Genomic DNA, 13,234 nt, shown 5'->3' with positions numbered 1-13,234 from the left:
TGAGTGAAAGGTGATGTGCTGGCACAGGCCAAAATCTGGCCCAGCCGGGTCTACCAAATAGTCCCCCCGGATCTACCTTGTCCATGCCACATAGATCTCCCGCCTGCGGGCTGATAAATTTTAACTTCCATAAGCAATTCATCGCCTTTCATACATCGCCGTACCTCGCATGGGTAAGAGGTCATACGCATTTTGGCGGCTCTAAAATTCTTGGGTATGTGTTGGGACGGAAATAGGGCAACAATAGGACAATCGCAAGGTAAGCAAGAATAGGTATATGTTGGAATAACATACTGGAATGACGCGCTGATCCAAGGAATGCGGCTCCGCATTCCTGGCCACAGCAACGTCTGTGGAGGAGCGGGCCTGACAGATGCATATATATTGGCCTACGCCCACCTGTTCAGATAGACAAAAAGACAAGACAGACACAAACGAATCCATCACTTGAACCACCACCTTACGGCGCGCAGCGCACCATGCTGTTTCCAGTACCGGTACCCTGGTGATTCCTACAGTATATAATAAGCTAGATAGTTAGAGAAAGAGATTAGATTGGCTGATTATTAGATAAATAGTCACAAGACTAAATGGCAGTTTCATAGGTCGACACTTTTCAGCTCTAGTTTAATACAGGTACTGAATATTATGAAAAAGAGACAACAATAGGTTGTCCGACTAATGTAGGGTGAAGTTGATCTGAAGAAGTGCGAGGTAATTTCTAACCTCTGACCGGAGAAGCAGACTTGGTCAGTGCACAGGTAACTCCAGGCCTCTGGAAAGACTTTGTGTGCTTCCTTTGTGTCGAAATTGGCAGGTTCAAGATGGGGGGATCCTACCGACAGGTCAAAGCCCCAATAATCAAGCTCTATAAGATAAGGATTGGAGCTGGAACTTGCAAACTTCCCGACATGGCAAACTGCTTCAAAGGTCTTTTGTAAACTCAGAAAATAGTTTTTATTATAAATCTGGTCTCTGTGTGTTGAGAGAATGGCAAGATGTCAATGCCAGGTGGCTGTTCGGCAACAAGCAAACACCCTGACTGTTTCAATTGCAACAAATTATACTGAGTTTGTAACAATAGACATCCATCTACGTGCTCCAAACGGGAAAGCAATATAGCAAACTACCAGGTCTCATGCCGGAGAGACATCCTTATAACAACGTCTGTTTCGTTATAACACGCCGGCTATAACTGTTTGTCAAGATCTGCTACCTTAAAGCAATCGTAGTCACGAACTCGGTTAGTGGTATTCGCGATATCTGAAGGCAAATATCTATAAAGAGAGTCCACCACTAACACAATTCCAGTCTTTCCATTATCATCATCATCATAGCCGTCATCATCATAACCGCCATACTCGGCATCAACATCAACACCTTACTGCCACTACCGCTACTAACATTACCGCTACTAGCACGACCGCTACTAGCACTACCGCTACTAGGAAAGATTTCAATTCAACTACGGACACTCAAAACCTAGACGCCAAGGTTAATCATAAGAACTAGGACCAAATAGGAGGACTGCTTATACGTGGAGAGCGAGTTGGTTGTTTTTGATGTTATTTTGCCCGGCCAATAGTGTGCCGACTGTAATAGAAACTTTTTGGGAACTTAATACCGCGGCTTTTTGACTCTTGTGTGTGGGCAGAGTCAGCGAAGCGGGAGGTGAGGAGAAATTATCAGAGACGAGCGTAGGGCGCAGGCAATGGCTAGGGAAGGAGGGACGGGATGATTCTATATCAAGCTACAAGCCACGCAAGACAAGAAGGGTATTACTGTGAGGACCCGTCCACCAAACTGGCCCTCAAGCAGCCAGAGCCGCCCAGAACCCCAGGCCTATCAGAAGCCTCCTCGAGGCCCCACCTACCCCACTGATAGATGAAAACTTATTCGCGAGCACGCGACGCGTTGTTGGACTTTTCCTTCTTTCCTTCCTCAGTTTAGAATCTTCGTCGATAGCACCCAATGGACTGAGTTCACCTCAATGCCTTGCCCTGGTCGTGACAATTACCACTCCGGTACTCATCTTACATTCCACGAGCACTGCCACTGCCCAAATGAAGTGACACGTTATATGAGGTAAGTTGGCCAAGAAAAAGGACCAAGCTGGAACCTGGAAAGAAAGGCGGGTAAATAACGTTTGTGGTTGTCTCTAAAGCGACCCTTTCTAGTTGTCGAGATTTCGCCTTAGTAGTTGGACTCTAAAAATTCTGGTGTTGCCTCAATGTAGCATTAGAATTTGAGTTTTGGTGCTACTACGGCTATCAGAATTTTGCCCTGGCAGTTGGCTCTACCAAGTACTCAGAACTTTACACGCCTCTACCAGAAGGTGGTAGCCATCCTCAATTAGGGACGAGGAGTACGCCTGATGGGTATCTAGTTCGCTCTGGACAACATCTGAGGAGCGTAGTAGGTGGACATGCAGCTCGTCTAGACGACATCCGAGGAGCGTAGGTGGACATAAACTTGTCTAGACGACATCCGAAGAGCGCAAGGTGGTGAACTGGCAACGCAGGTTCGCTTTTCACCGTGGCTCATTTGGGTTTTGGAGGGAAAGGAGTCGGTTTTTGGACAAGGCAAGGGAGCTCGTCGTAGTCGCTCATCCGTGTTCACCATCAGTCACTCATTTGTATTCATCCCCCCACTAGATATATTTCGCCTAAGGTAGATAGCTGAGATTCGTCGAGTAATCACCGATACACGGGCATGCTCAACAAATATAATATACGTATGTGGGCAGACCTAGTCAATATGTATAGCGACAGCCATGAAAAGTTGCGAGGCGGCTCTACGAAATCTCGGACTCGGAGATGCATATCTCTGTGGACTTGTGCGAGAGAGCCGGCATTCCACCTCAGCTACACCACAAGGCATGCTCAATCATGCTGAAGGATAGAGCGAAGCAGTTCCTTTGGCTGTGGCTGCGAGCTGCTGGCTCGGCTGTCGGGCACTGGGGAGCCAGCGGCGGGCGGTGGTCTTCGCGGGATAGAGGGGTTGTCGAGGATTCGCCGGGCGGTGGTCTTCGCAGGAGGGAGGGGTTGTCGAGGATTCATCGGGGCCCCTGCTACGCAGCTTCCTGACGGTACGGCTGGCTCGGGCCGTGAGGCTTGATCTGCACTGGTTTCGACAGCCGGCTCAGGTCGTGAGGCTTCATCTGCAGGGGTCAGTCAACAGTGCTGGGTGCTGGCCGCACGCTGGCTTGGTTCGTAGTTTCTTCAATTACATGCCGACATCCTCTTTGATGAAGTCTATGGCCTTGCGGCTTGAATTCTTGCGTTGGGGTTGTGATAAACTAGTGTTTCCGCGTCAAGATGCTCAGGCATTGCTGTATTCCACAATGCCCCGAATCTTGGCAGGAAATAGGCAACATGCAGAGGACAGAGTTGAGAAGACGTCTTGATTATGCTAGGAAATGACCAGGCTGTCTCCTGGGTAGAGATACAACGCAGTAAGAGGCATACCGCTATCATTTCTACAGCCAAACACCTCACACCAAGTACAATCCGGTGTAACTCTCTATCCCGATATAACCCACTCTTGTCCCGCCATTTTGGCTTCTCGTCATGGTCGTCATGTCAACAAGACCAACTTGGTCTCTGAAAGCCTGAATGGCTCCATTTCAGCGTCTCGTGAGCCCGTCAGCGAGCATGCATGCCGTGGAGACATGTTCGACGCGTATTTCTTTCCTGTAGACTGCCTGGCGTAACTAGTGGTTGAAGTCGTCACGGTGGTCTATTTGTTCGCCCTAGGCCATAGCCCGCTAGACAGCACGTAGCCCTGAGAGCTCTTCCGATCAAGGGTATCATCAGCGAAGGAAGCGTCAGTCCAGAGTGAGGTGACTGCAACAGGTCTGTAGAACTCTGATACAGGCCGCTTACCTAAACCGTGAGTGCTCTGCTCGGCAGTCTACCTCGTAGGCTGCAGGGACTCTACCCTATAGTCAGGGTCCTCGGGAGGCAACAGAAGGTGCTAGAGAAGACTAAGAAGACTTATATTCGTTGGCTTCCAGTTCTTTAATTCCTCCGACAGAGTAAACATTGTGACGCCGAGTTTCGGTAGGGCGGCGCTAGACGCAAGAAATGTCTTTTTGCAACGTATTTGACTAAGGGTACTTGGTACACTATGTAGCTACTAAGGGCCCCTATTAGCCTACTATGTACCTACTAAGGCCCTTATTGGCCTACTTTTCATGCTGTCCCGGGGGCAGGATACTCCGCTCCGGCCGCCCCAAGATAACGCAAGTGCACTTGCTCAGTGTGTGCTCACAGTGTGTGCTAGCTGAATTATTACAGTGCGATTTGGGTGGAAGCTCAAACTGCCTGCCGCGCGTGGTACGCCACGAATTCAAACTCTCGCTGCGTCACTTGAATCATCTTGTGGATTATCCGCAACCGCACTCACAGCAATCGTCTCAAAACCACGTCTGAGAAAAGAGAAGCAGTGCGTATCTCGCACTTGGAGCGCTGCACTTGGAGCGCTGCACTTGGAGCGCTGCACTTGGAGCGCATCTTGCACTTGCCGGTTCTGCTTGGACTTGATTCTGCTTGGACTCGAGCTCAAATGGCGTTGAGACGCTGGTATGTATGCCTAGGGTCTCTCAGCCTCCCGTCTACTTCTGTCCCTCTCAGCCTCTCGTCCACTTCTGTCCAGCCCCCCCACTTCTGTCCAGTCCCCCCACTTCTGTCCAGTCCCCCCACTTCTGTCCAGTCGCTCCTAGAGCAAGAGTGAGCACGACTGACGTAACGCGCCTGGTCGCCCAACCAACTCGACAGGGAAAAGAAACAGGACAAAGACGCCACTGTCTTTGTCGCCAACATCGATGAGCGCTTCACGCCCGCGCTGCTCATGGAGCTGATGACCCAGGTTGGCCGCGTGCGCGAGGCGCACATGCCCCGGGACCGCATCTCTCAGACCCACCACGGCTACGGCTTCGTCGAGTTCGAGACGCCTGCCTCGGCCGAGTACGCCTCTAAGGTGCTCAACGGCATCCGCGTCTGGGGCAAGCCTATCCGCGTCAAGAAAGCTAGTGCCGACGAGGAGAAGAAGGTCGAGGTCGGCGCCGAGCTATTCATCGGCAAGCTCGACTCGCTAGTTGACGAGAAGATGCTATACGACACCTTCAGCCAGTTTGGCCAGATCCTGCGCCAGCCCACCATCATCCGCGACGAGAGCAACATGTCCAAGGGCTACGGCTTCGTGAGCTTCGACTCCTTCGAGGCTACCGACAATGCCCAGGCTACCATGAATAACCAGTACCTCCTGAGCAAGGCCATCGTTGTCGAGTACGCTTATAAAAAGGAGGGAAATGGCGAGCGTCACGGCGACGAGGCCGAACGCAAGCTGGCCGCCGAAGGTAAAATGCACAACATCATTCCCAAGCAGCAGACACTTGCCCCTGCTTTCCACATGTATCCTGGTGGCCCTCCCGGTCTTCCTACCGCTCCGCCCATCTACCCCGGAATCTCTTCCTCGAGCGGTTTCCCCGGTACCGCTCCTGCCGATACGCCGCTGCCCCCCAGCTTCACAGCGCCCTCCGGCTTCACGGCGCCCCCCGGCTTCACGGCGCCCCCCGGAGGCGCACCTCCCGACGGACATCCTCAACGCTAAGAGTGTTAAGGTGGAAAACACCCTGCCTCTACACCATTTCTGTAGAATTAGGACTGCATTAGCTCTAGCGCGGTTTTGCCATGGGAGGTTATCCTTGTCATTTCCGTGGAATTGGGACTGTATTAGCTCTTATCTTCATTAGGTAGTTATGCAGTAACAACTTGTTCGCAACCTTGCTTGCTTGCTGCCTGCTTGCTGCCAAACAATAGTGCTGCTGATGCCGCTGCCGATGATGCCCCGTCAGCTGATCTAACCTTCATAAGTCAAGTCTTATGAACCCCTCCGCTCCCGAATCCGTCGTCCATCTCTCCATCAGTTTAACTCTGCCGCTGCGGTAGTTAAGTACAATACAAGACTACGATTCAGCACGTAACCTACGGAAGCAGGCTTCCGTATTTGGAACAGCCGACTATATCCCGGCGCCGCCACGTCGGAGCCATTGCTGACTTGTGTCACCAACGTGCACTTTACACATTCGTATTTAACCAGACTAGTCTAGCTCGGCTACGTCAAGTATCAACGAGGTATTCAGCCGAGAGCTGCCTCCCCGCATCGAGCCCCAACCCAACCTGAACCTCCACAAGTCGGCCCTCATCTCAACCAGAATCCCACCAAACAGCAACTTCGCCCCAACAAACTCGCCCTAGCAACCTCGCTCCTAAGTTACTAGATTATGGCTCGCCTTCTACACGCATACCAAAGAATCACAGTCCTCCTCACTATTCCCTTTCTGACATCCTCTACTCCTCTGCCTTTGCCCCCTTGCTCCTTTCCCAATCCAGAAACCCCGCTCTAGAACCTCTCCGACTAGTCCACAGATTACACCCTCCCCGACGGCGCCGCCGTCTCCTTCCGCCTAGACAATAACTTGACGGGATACGGCGCTCTGTGTGTCCGTGTCGGTCTGTACTCCGAGGGTTATTGTGTCTGGGCTCGGGGCGGGACAGGCGAGGAGGATGATACTGGGACATTGTTTACGTATTACGAGGGGGTGGAAGAGTTGAGTGTCTATCAGGAATAGACTTGTGTTGCGGAAAGGTGAGTTCTCGGTTCCGACAATCTGATGTCAAGTACAGGTTGTGAAGTTGTGCGGTGGCAGCTGAGGAAGGCTGACAGTAGCAGTAGGACGAAGAGGATACAAGTGGATGGGAAGGTGATGGTTAGGGATTCGAACCAGTGTGGAGCCGGACAGGAGATGAAGAAAGGGGAGATGTGTGGGCCACAGGGAGGTGAGGGAGTGATATATCCGACTCTAGTTCAGGCTACCCAACTGAGTAGGTCAGAGACGGCAGGGGCTGTTGCCCTAGCTGGCTGGCTAGCTTCAGCGGCTCGTTGTTGGGTCTTATCGGCGCAGCGCGGTTAGGCAAACACCTATCACTAGCTTGGAGCTGCCGCTCTTGTCGTTGAGCAGCTGAGCAAGGTCGCTGTTCGCCCCTGAATGGCCTTCTTTAGCATTGTCTGTGACGTTACATCTAGTGTTAACTAACCCCCCCATGAGTGGTGTTGTATCTTTCTTGGTGTTATGGTAGGTGAGCGGGAAAAGGGCACGTGGTTGTGTGGATAGCAACGAGATTGAAGTCTCACGTTTCCCCCACAATCCATATGGAGCGGCCTTGAGAAGCCCGACAACTTGCCATCTCTGCAAGTCGACAATGCCATCTCTGGCACCCAGGTCCTGCGCTGATTTTGATCACCAAATTGGACAAATGGACGGATTGATTTATCTTCGTTGGCTCGAGGAAGACCTGGTTCTTCTCATGCTCGAATTCCTCGATGACAGGAGCGATGCCATTTCCGGCTGCCAGTTGGATTTCGGTGACAGCCGTTGCACAATTCACCGAGAACGAGAAGCTGCCTCGGCGAACATTCCACATTTCCGTTGCTGAGGAACGTTCCCCGGATGCGCTCTGCGCCGAAGCACTCTTTGAGCTTGGTGCAACCGCCCTATCCGATAAGCTTTTCGCAATTTCCACAAGGGTCAGTCAGCGAGGTTGCCAAGAGCAGCATCTAGGTCAAACTTAGAAGCCTCGGGAGAATTTTCCTACAAAGCCGCTGGCCAAGTAAATAAGAAAGCCGCCAGAAAGCCGCCAGCTAAGGAATAATCTGCCGCCAAAACACTAGCCAGGAATGAGATACGCCGCCGAAACACCAAGGACTGCCGAAATACCTACAAGAACTAATTACCGCCGAAGCACTTATAAGGACTGAGATGTCGAGATATTGGTTTGAGTCTTAGAGAACAAAGATGACCTGCCTTTGACATGCAGGAGTGAACAGCAGCGGTCGTTAATACCCACCATGACTCGAGATATGTTGAGTCGGAGAACCAAGATACCAAAAAATACATGTAGATCAGAGGGCAGGCAGGTGAATAGCAGCAAGACAAATCTTCTGGATAACGTGCGGTCGTTAATCCTCCACGATGACTCGAGATATCTTGGGGAACCAAGATTACCTGCCTTTGGCATGCAGGAGTGAACAGCAGCATAGACAAATCTTCTAGATAACGTGCTGGTCGTTGATCCCCCACATGATAACTCCAGTCAGTTTCGGGAACCAAGACTACCCAAACATAGACATAGATTCTACGAATACAGCGACCTTAATGCAGCCTTGCCTTATCTAGTTGACTGTGTGGTGACAGCCGTGATAATTCCCAATATATTGTTAACGTTCATGATATGCAAGTTAGCCATGATAAGCGAGTTGGCCACCTTAACGAGATTTGGTAGGGCACAAGCAAAAAGATGTTAGTAAATTGTTAGTGATCTTATCAATTTCTTATCGCATTTGGCTGCGCACGCTACCCGGTCTCGTTAAGGTAGCTAACTTGCTTATCATGGCTAACTCGCTTATCAAATACGTTATGGCTAATGCTACGCTGGAATGAGAGAAGAAAAGAAGGTGATTGGTTTAACAAGCTAGAGTGCCCTACGAGGGCCTGAATGATTGTGGTAGGGCCGTGTACTAATTACGTAATACATATCCTAAGTGCAAGCCCCTAGAACTCTTCCTGTGCTGCATTCTGATTGGCCTAATCCTTGATGCTTTCACATGCTTCATTTGTCATAACCAACTGTCCCTCTTCCATTATGACGCCCATCTTTCCTGTCTCTGTGCTGGTCAAACTGCGCATCTCTTCAATAAACAATTCGTATGCTGCCTCGGTGCCGTCATACGTATTCGTCACAATTCTCTTTCGCACCTTGAAGACGTAGTCGGCGACCATATTCTCCGTCCCTCCCACTTTGTCTCCTTTGCCTTCTTGGGCGCGATCGATTGCGCTGTGGAACATGTTGCGCGAGTGAATGACGTCCATTGGCTCAGTGGTGTCGCGTCAGATCTTCTCAGTCATGGCGATATAGTCTTTGGTCACGCTCGTCGAGCGTCGTGAGCTTCTGCAGTATGGCTTTAATCAAGTTATTCTGCTTGTTGAGTTTGCTCTCAAGCTCCTTGATTTTTTGCTCGAGTATGGCAATCCGCTTGTCCTGGTCATCCAATTCGTCCTCGACCACCTTCTTCTTCTTCATGGGTGGCTTGACAATCTCGATGTCGGACTCAGATGAGTTGAGTCCAGACGCTGGGTTTCCTCTCTTCAGGTGTAAAGTAGTGAATCAAGGCTTGAGTCTGCTGGTGATGGCTTCGCAGGTGATGATTTCGAGGCGAATAGGAGTTTACTCATAGTCGGAGTTCGCCCCAGTCAATTGCTGGCTCCTTCCTCGATTGCGTACGCGGTCTTGAAGAAAAGATCGTTCTTTGGAATGCTATCAGTCTACCATTTATCATACGCGCGATGACCATCGCCTTTGATCATGTTCTCGAGCTTCGCACCCTCCAGTGCCTCTATGTATATGTCGCGCGGCTTTCCTTTACACAGGATGTAAACTGCCTTAACGTGCTCCATTTGCGGCCAAGCAATGTCGGCTGCGGCGCTGGCTGCTGTTGTGCAGTTTGGGTAGGCTTAAACGGTCTTGACAAACTTGTCGAGACGCTGTTTGCTGATGCGCTAGGCTTCGTGAGAGCTAGGTTAGTTTGTCTTTTAGTCATTTCGCTTCAGAGCCGCGACTACAAGGCCACACTCGCGGTCGCTCCAATCCTCGCGCCCGTACTTGTCGCATTGCTTGAGCGCATCTTTTACGCGCGTCGTTGCAGGCTTGGCCATGGCTGTTGCTTTTCTTGCAGCGGTGTACTAGGCTCTGGCTGTTGCTTTTCTTGCAGCGGTGTATTGGGTTCTGGCCTGATTGACTAGTTTGCTAGTTGTGCAAAAGTTGGCATACAGGAGTGTTTTTTTTGTTAATTGTGTGATGGAAGAAAAACTCCGATATTTGTTGTAAGTGTGCTTTTGACCTTCATCGGCGGAGTGACTCTTTTTGAGCCTGCACGTATTTTTTCTGTTTTTTCCACTGGGTTTTTCATCTCATATTCGTATACTGCATTACTTGCGTTTTCCTTGCCTTTTCCTTAGATAGATTTCCTTTCTCTCTCCTTAAGCAAGCATTTGCACTTACCAAACTTTGTACTCGACCCTCTTTATAATACAACTCCTCTTTGTCTTCTTCAGCACTTTCACCGCCCAAGAAGACCCTGACCACAGGGCAGAGTTCTCCACAGCCCACTGGGTCGTAGGGCACAGTTTCCTACGACCTACCCTACACTTGGATCCTAGGGTACAGTTCCCTGCGACCTACCCTCTACTTGGCTCCCCAGCCTACGCCAAAACGCAGACTCGGGTCTAGAGCACGTAAAGTCACAGCCAGAAGGCGATGACTCAGAGCCAGAGCAAGCAAAGTCGGAGCAAGAGGACGCCAAATTAGAGCTAAGATACGCTGAATCGGACCCAGAGGACGTTGTCTCAGATATATTGAGCCCTGCAGAATCGGCATGTGTCTCGCGCCATTTCAGCCCAGAGCCGGAAGGCCTCGGAATAACTGAAATAGACTCTCGGACGGGTACAAATAGCCCAGCCACTGAGGAGGCAGTTCTTGGAGGCCCTCCAGGGTGGGCGGCGATATATTCGATACCCCTGTACAAATATTCGGCGAATATGATGCACTAAAACTTAGCGAGATGAGGACTGCTGTTGCGGGCACCATAGGGGGCGAGCTGGCAGCAAAACGTGAAGGGAAAATACCCGCTGTAGCTTAGCGCCAGCCCGCTAAGTTACAGTATTCATCCCACTAATTTTTAACGTTAACCTCACTAGAGCTTCTGTCGATTTCAGCGTATCATATTCGCGAAATATTCGTATAGGGGTGTCGAATATATCGCCGCCCACCCTGAGGCCCTCTCGATGAGCCAGCGAGTCTTCTAAGTATATGTCATGATGGAGCCACCGATAGCTCTTTCCCAGACTCGCTAAGCCCGGGACCAGATGAAGTAGACTCCTCTCCAGAAGAGCCCGTCGTCGACATGAGGCGCCTCCTTCACCACATTCATTGAGTCCAGAGCCTCGACCTGAAACCGAAACCGGCTCCCCACTGGAATTTCTAAGCCTGGCTCAAAGTGAAGCAGGCTTCTCCCTAGAGCTGTTACCTGATGCTGTGGATGCTCCGCCTTCGGAACAGCACATTCCCAGCGCCATCCTCTTGTAAGACGACAAGTAGAGAACGGACGTTGGCCATTGGTTCCAAATTCTGCTACAGAGAGAGTAGACGACCGTATCTATTGTCCTTGTTTTACCAACAAATGGCATAGCGACATGCTCAATGCTATTGTCTTTGGTGCTATTCTCATCTATTTGCTCAACCCTCGTGTCCAAAAGATACCTACTTTGGAGAGCTTTCAGCGACATTGTCACCGCACAGTCAACTGCAAAGAGGTAGAGCTGCAATGTGGTTGCTGTATTCGTAGAATTTAAAGCTAAAGAAGGAAAAAGGAGAGAAGCTTCTAGGCCCAGGCAGGGCGCGGGGGAAGTAGGCTGTGGTGTGGGTAACGTGGTTGCGGGGTGCACAGACCACCGCCTAAATCCGTTGTGACCAGAGGCCCATAACGGGGCCCACTAATCTGGTCAGCTGTCTGCACCTGCCGTGACAAATATACAAATTACTACTACATATTTATTATATCGCTGTCTTGTGTTATCAATCTACTAAAAATCGGCGTCTGGGTCCTTGGAAGAGGCCATGTTGTTAGTGGCTTTTCATCTCTTTACCATTCAAGCCCCTGACACTTTTGGGGGTTGATGTAAATAGCATTACTGTTTCTCCAATTTCTCCAGTTTCTCCGGTAATAGTTACACTTCTTGTCTGCTTCCGAGCTCAAGTGAACAGCATTAATGTTTGTCCAGTTTCTCTAGACGTGGCGACCCAACAAAGAAATCGCCCCACAACGAAATCTCTGCCCCTGTCATCTAATTTCCCGCCCTTCAACTTCAACACAACACAACTTCATCAATTCAGGCTCGAATAGCTTCAAAATACATCATGTCGAACCGTCGAGAGCAGTTAATTCAATCTGCAATACTTGCAGTTGAACAGGGCGCATCGCAGAAGCAGGCCGCGCATGACTTCGGGATCCCTCCTTCTACCCTCTGCAAACGCATCCACGGGGCAGAAAATCGAGCACAAAGTAAACAAGCCGAAAGAAACCTCTCCAATGCGCAGGAAAGCTTCCTAGCCGACTGGTGCCTCAATGAGGAGGCTGCAGGCAGGGCTCCTAGCCGTCGTCAGGTGCAGAGATTCGCTCAAGCTATACTCAATGAGGCCGGCACGAAAAAGACCATTGGGGAGCGATATGTGGACCGCTTCCTACGCCGCAACCCGGCGGTAAAGATGAAGAATTCAACCTTGTTGGAATCCTCTCGAGTCTGCGGATTTACTCGTGAAGCTTATGAAGCTTTCTTCAAGCGCCTGGCCTTCCAAATCAAGGATAAAAAGGTCATCCCGGCCAACATCGCTAACATGGATGAGCACGGCATGCAGGAGCTCGAGACCCGGGCCGGAAAGGTCATAGGAAGCTCCCTGACGAACCAAACCTACGTGAAAAGCTCTGATGCAACAACCTGGGTTTCAGTTATCGAATGCGGCACTGCTGAGGGCGTTCGTTTGAAGCCCGTGATCATATTTACCGGGGCCAGTCTTCAAGGACAACACTTTCCTGATTACTTCAACCTGACGAAGGAATTCCGGGAATGGAAGTACGATTACTCAATTACAGGCTGGAGCAACGCCAGTATTGCGCTGAAATGGCTCAAAGAGGTCTACCTGATCCAAACAAAGCCCCAAAGGCCGGGCGAATGGCGTATACTGATCCTTGACGAACATTCGAGCCATATGAACGAAAAATTCATGTTAGCGGCCTTCCAAAATAAGGTCCAGTTCGTCTATTTACCTTCTCATACATCGCACAAGTCTCAGCCTCTCGATCGCTCGGTCTTTTCACCTTTAAAGACCTATTTTAGGGAAAATACCAAGGCCCTCGCGAGCTTCACATCGTCAGCTCCTGTCAACAAGGTTCGGTTCCTTTACTGCTACAGAGATGCCTCGGGTAAAGGCATGAGTGCCCGTAACATCATGTCGGGCTTCAGTAAAACCGGGATTTGGCCCTTCAACCCGGCTTGTTTACTTGATGACCCTGAGGCGGTCAAGGACAATGAGGCACTCCCGGCCCGGCCTTCAACACC

At 50.6% G+C, this 13,234-nt stretch overlaps 3 protein-coding genes across 3 annotated transcripts; 2 read left to right on the top strand and 1 right to left on the bottom strand.

Moving 5' to 3' along the window:
- Positions 1-4,566: 4,566 nt before the first annotated feature.
- Positions 4,567-5,613, top strand: B0T26DRAFT_792425 (uncharacterized protein; the record flags this gene model as incomplete). Its single annotated transcript, XM_060446869.1, has 2 exons — positions 4,567-4,587; positions 4,786-5,613. 2 exons carry the CDS (start codon positions 4,567-4,569, stop codon positions 5,611-5,613), a joined length of 849 nt encoding a protein of 282 aa, XP_060290141.1.
- A 3,347-nt stretch (positions 5,614-8,960) lies between these two features.
- Positions 8,961-9,775, bottom strand: B0T26DRAFT_680980 (uncharacterized protein; the record flags this gene model as incomplete). The annotated part of the gene is made up of 4 exons (XM_060440580.1): positions 8,961-9,193; positions 9,412-9,552; positions 9,594-9,619; positions 9,693-9,775. 4 exons carry the CDS (start codon positions 9,773-9,775, stop codon positions 8,961-8,963), a joined length of 483 nt encoding a protein of 160 aa, XP_060290140.1.
- A 698-nt stretch (positions 9,776-10,473) lies between these two features.
- Positions 10,474-11,300, top strand: B0T26DRAFT_730624 (uncharacterized protein; the record flags this gene model as incomplete). The annotated part of the gene is made up of 3 exons (XM_060443021.1): positions 10,474-10,601; positions 10,945-10,989; positions 11,028-11,300. Coding segments are annotated over 2 exons (222 nt in total), but the record flags the coding sequence as incomplete, so codon positions are not given.
- Between the last annotated feature and the right edge of the window lie 1,934 nt (positions 11,301-13,234).

This window comes from Lasiosphaeria miniovina (assembly GCF_030549165.1).
Source record: "Lasiosphaeria miniovina strain SMH2392-1A chromosome Unknown B0T26scaffold_8, whole genome shotgun sequence".
Lineage (NCBI taxonomy): Eukaryota > Fungi > Ascomycota > Sordariomycetes > Sordariales > Lasiosphaeriaceae > Lasiosphaeria > Lasiosphaeria miniovina.
The sequence above is the reverse complement of the archived record's forward strand: the minus strand, read 5'-3'. Positions and strand labels throughout refer to the sequence as shown.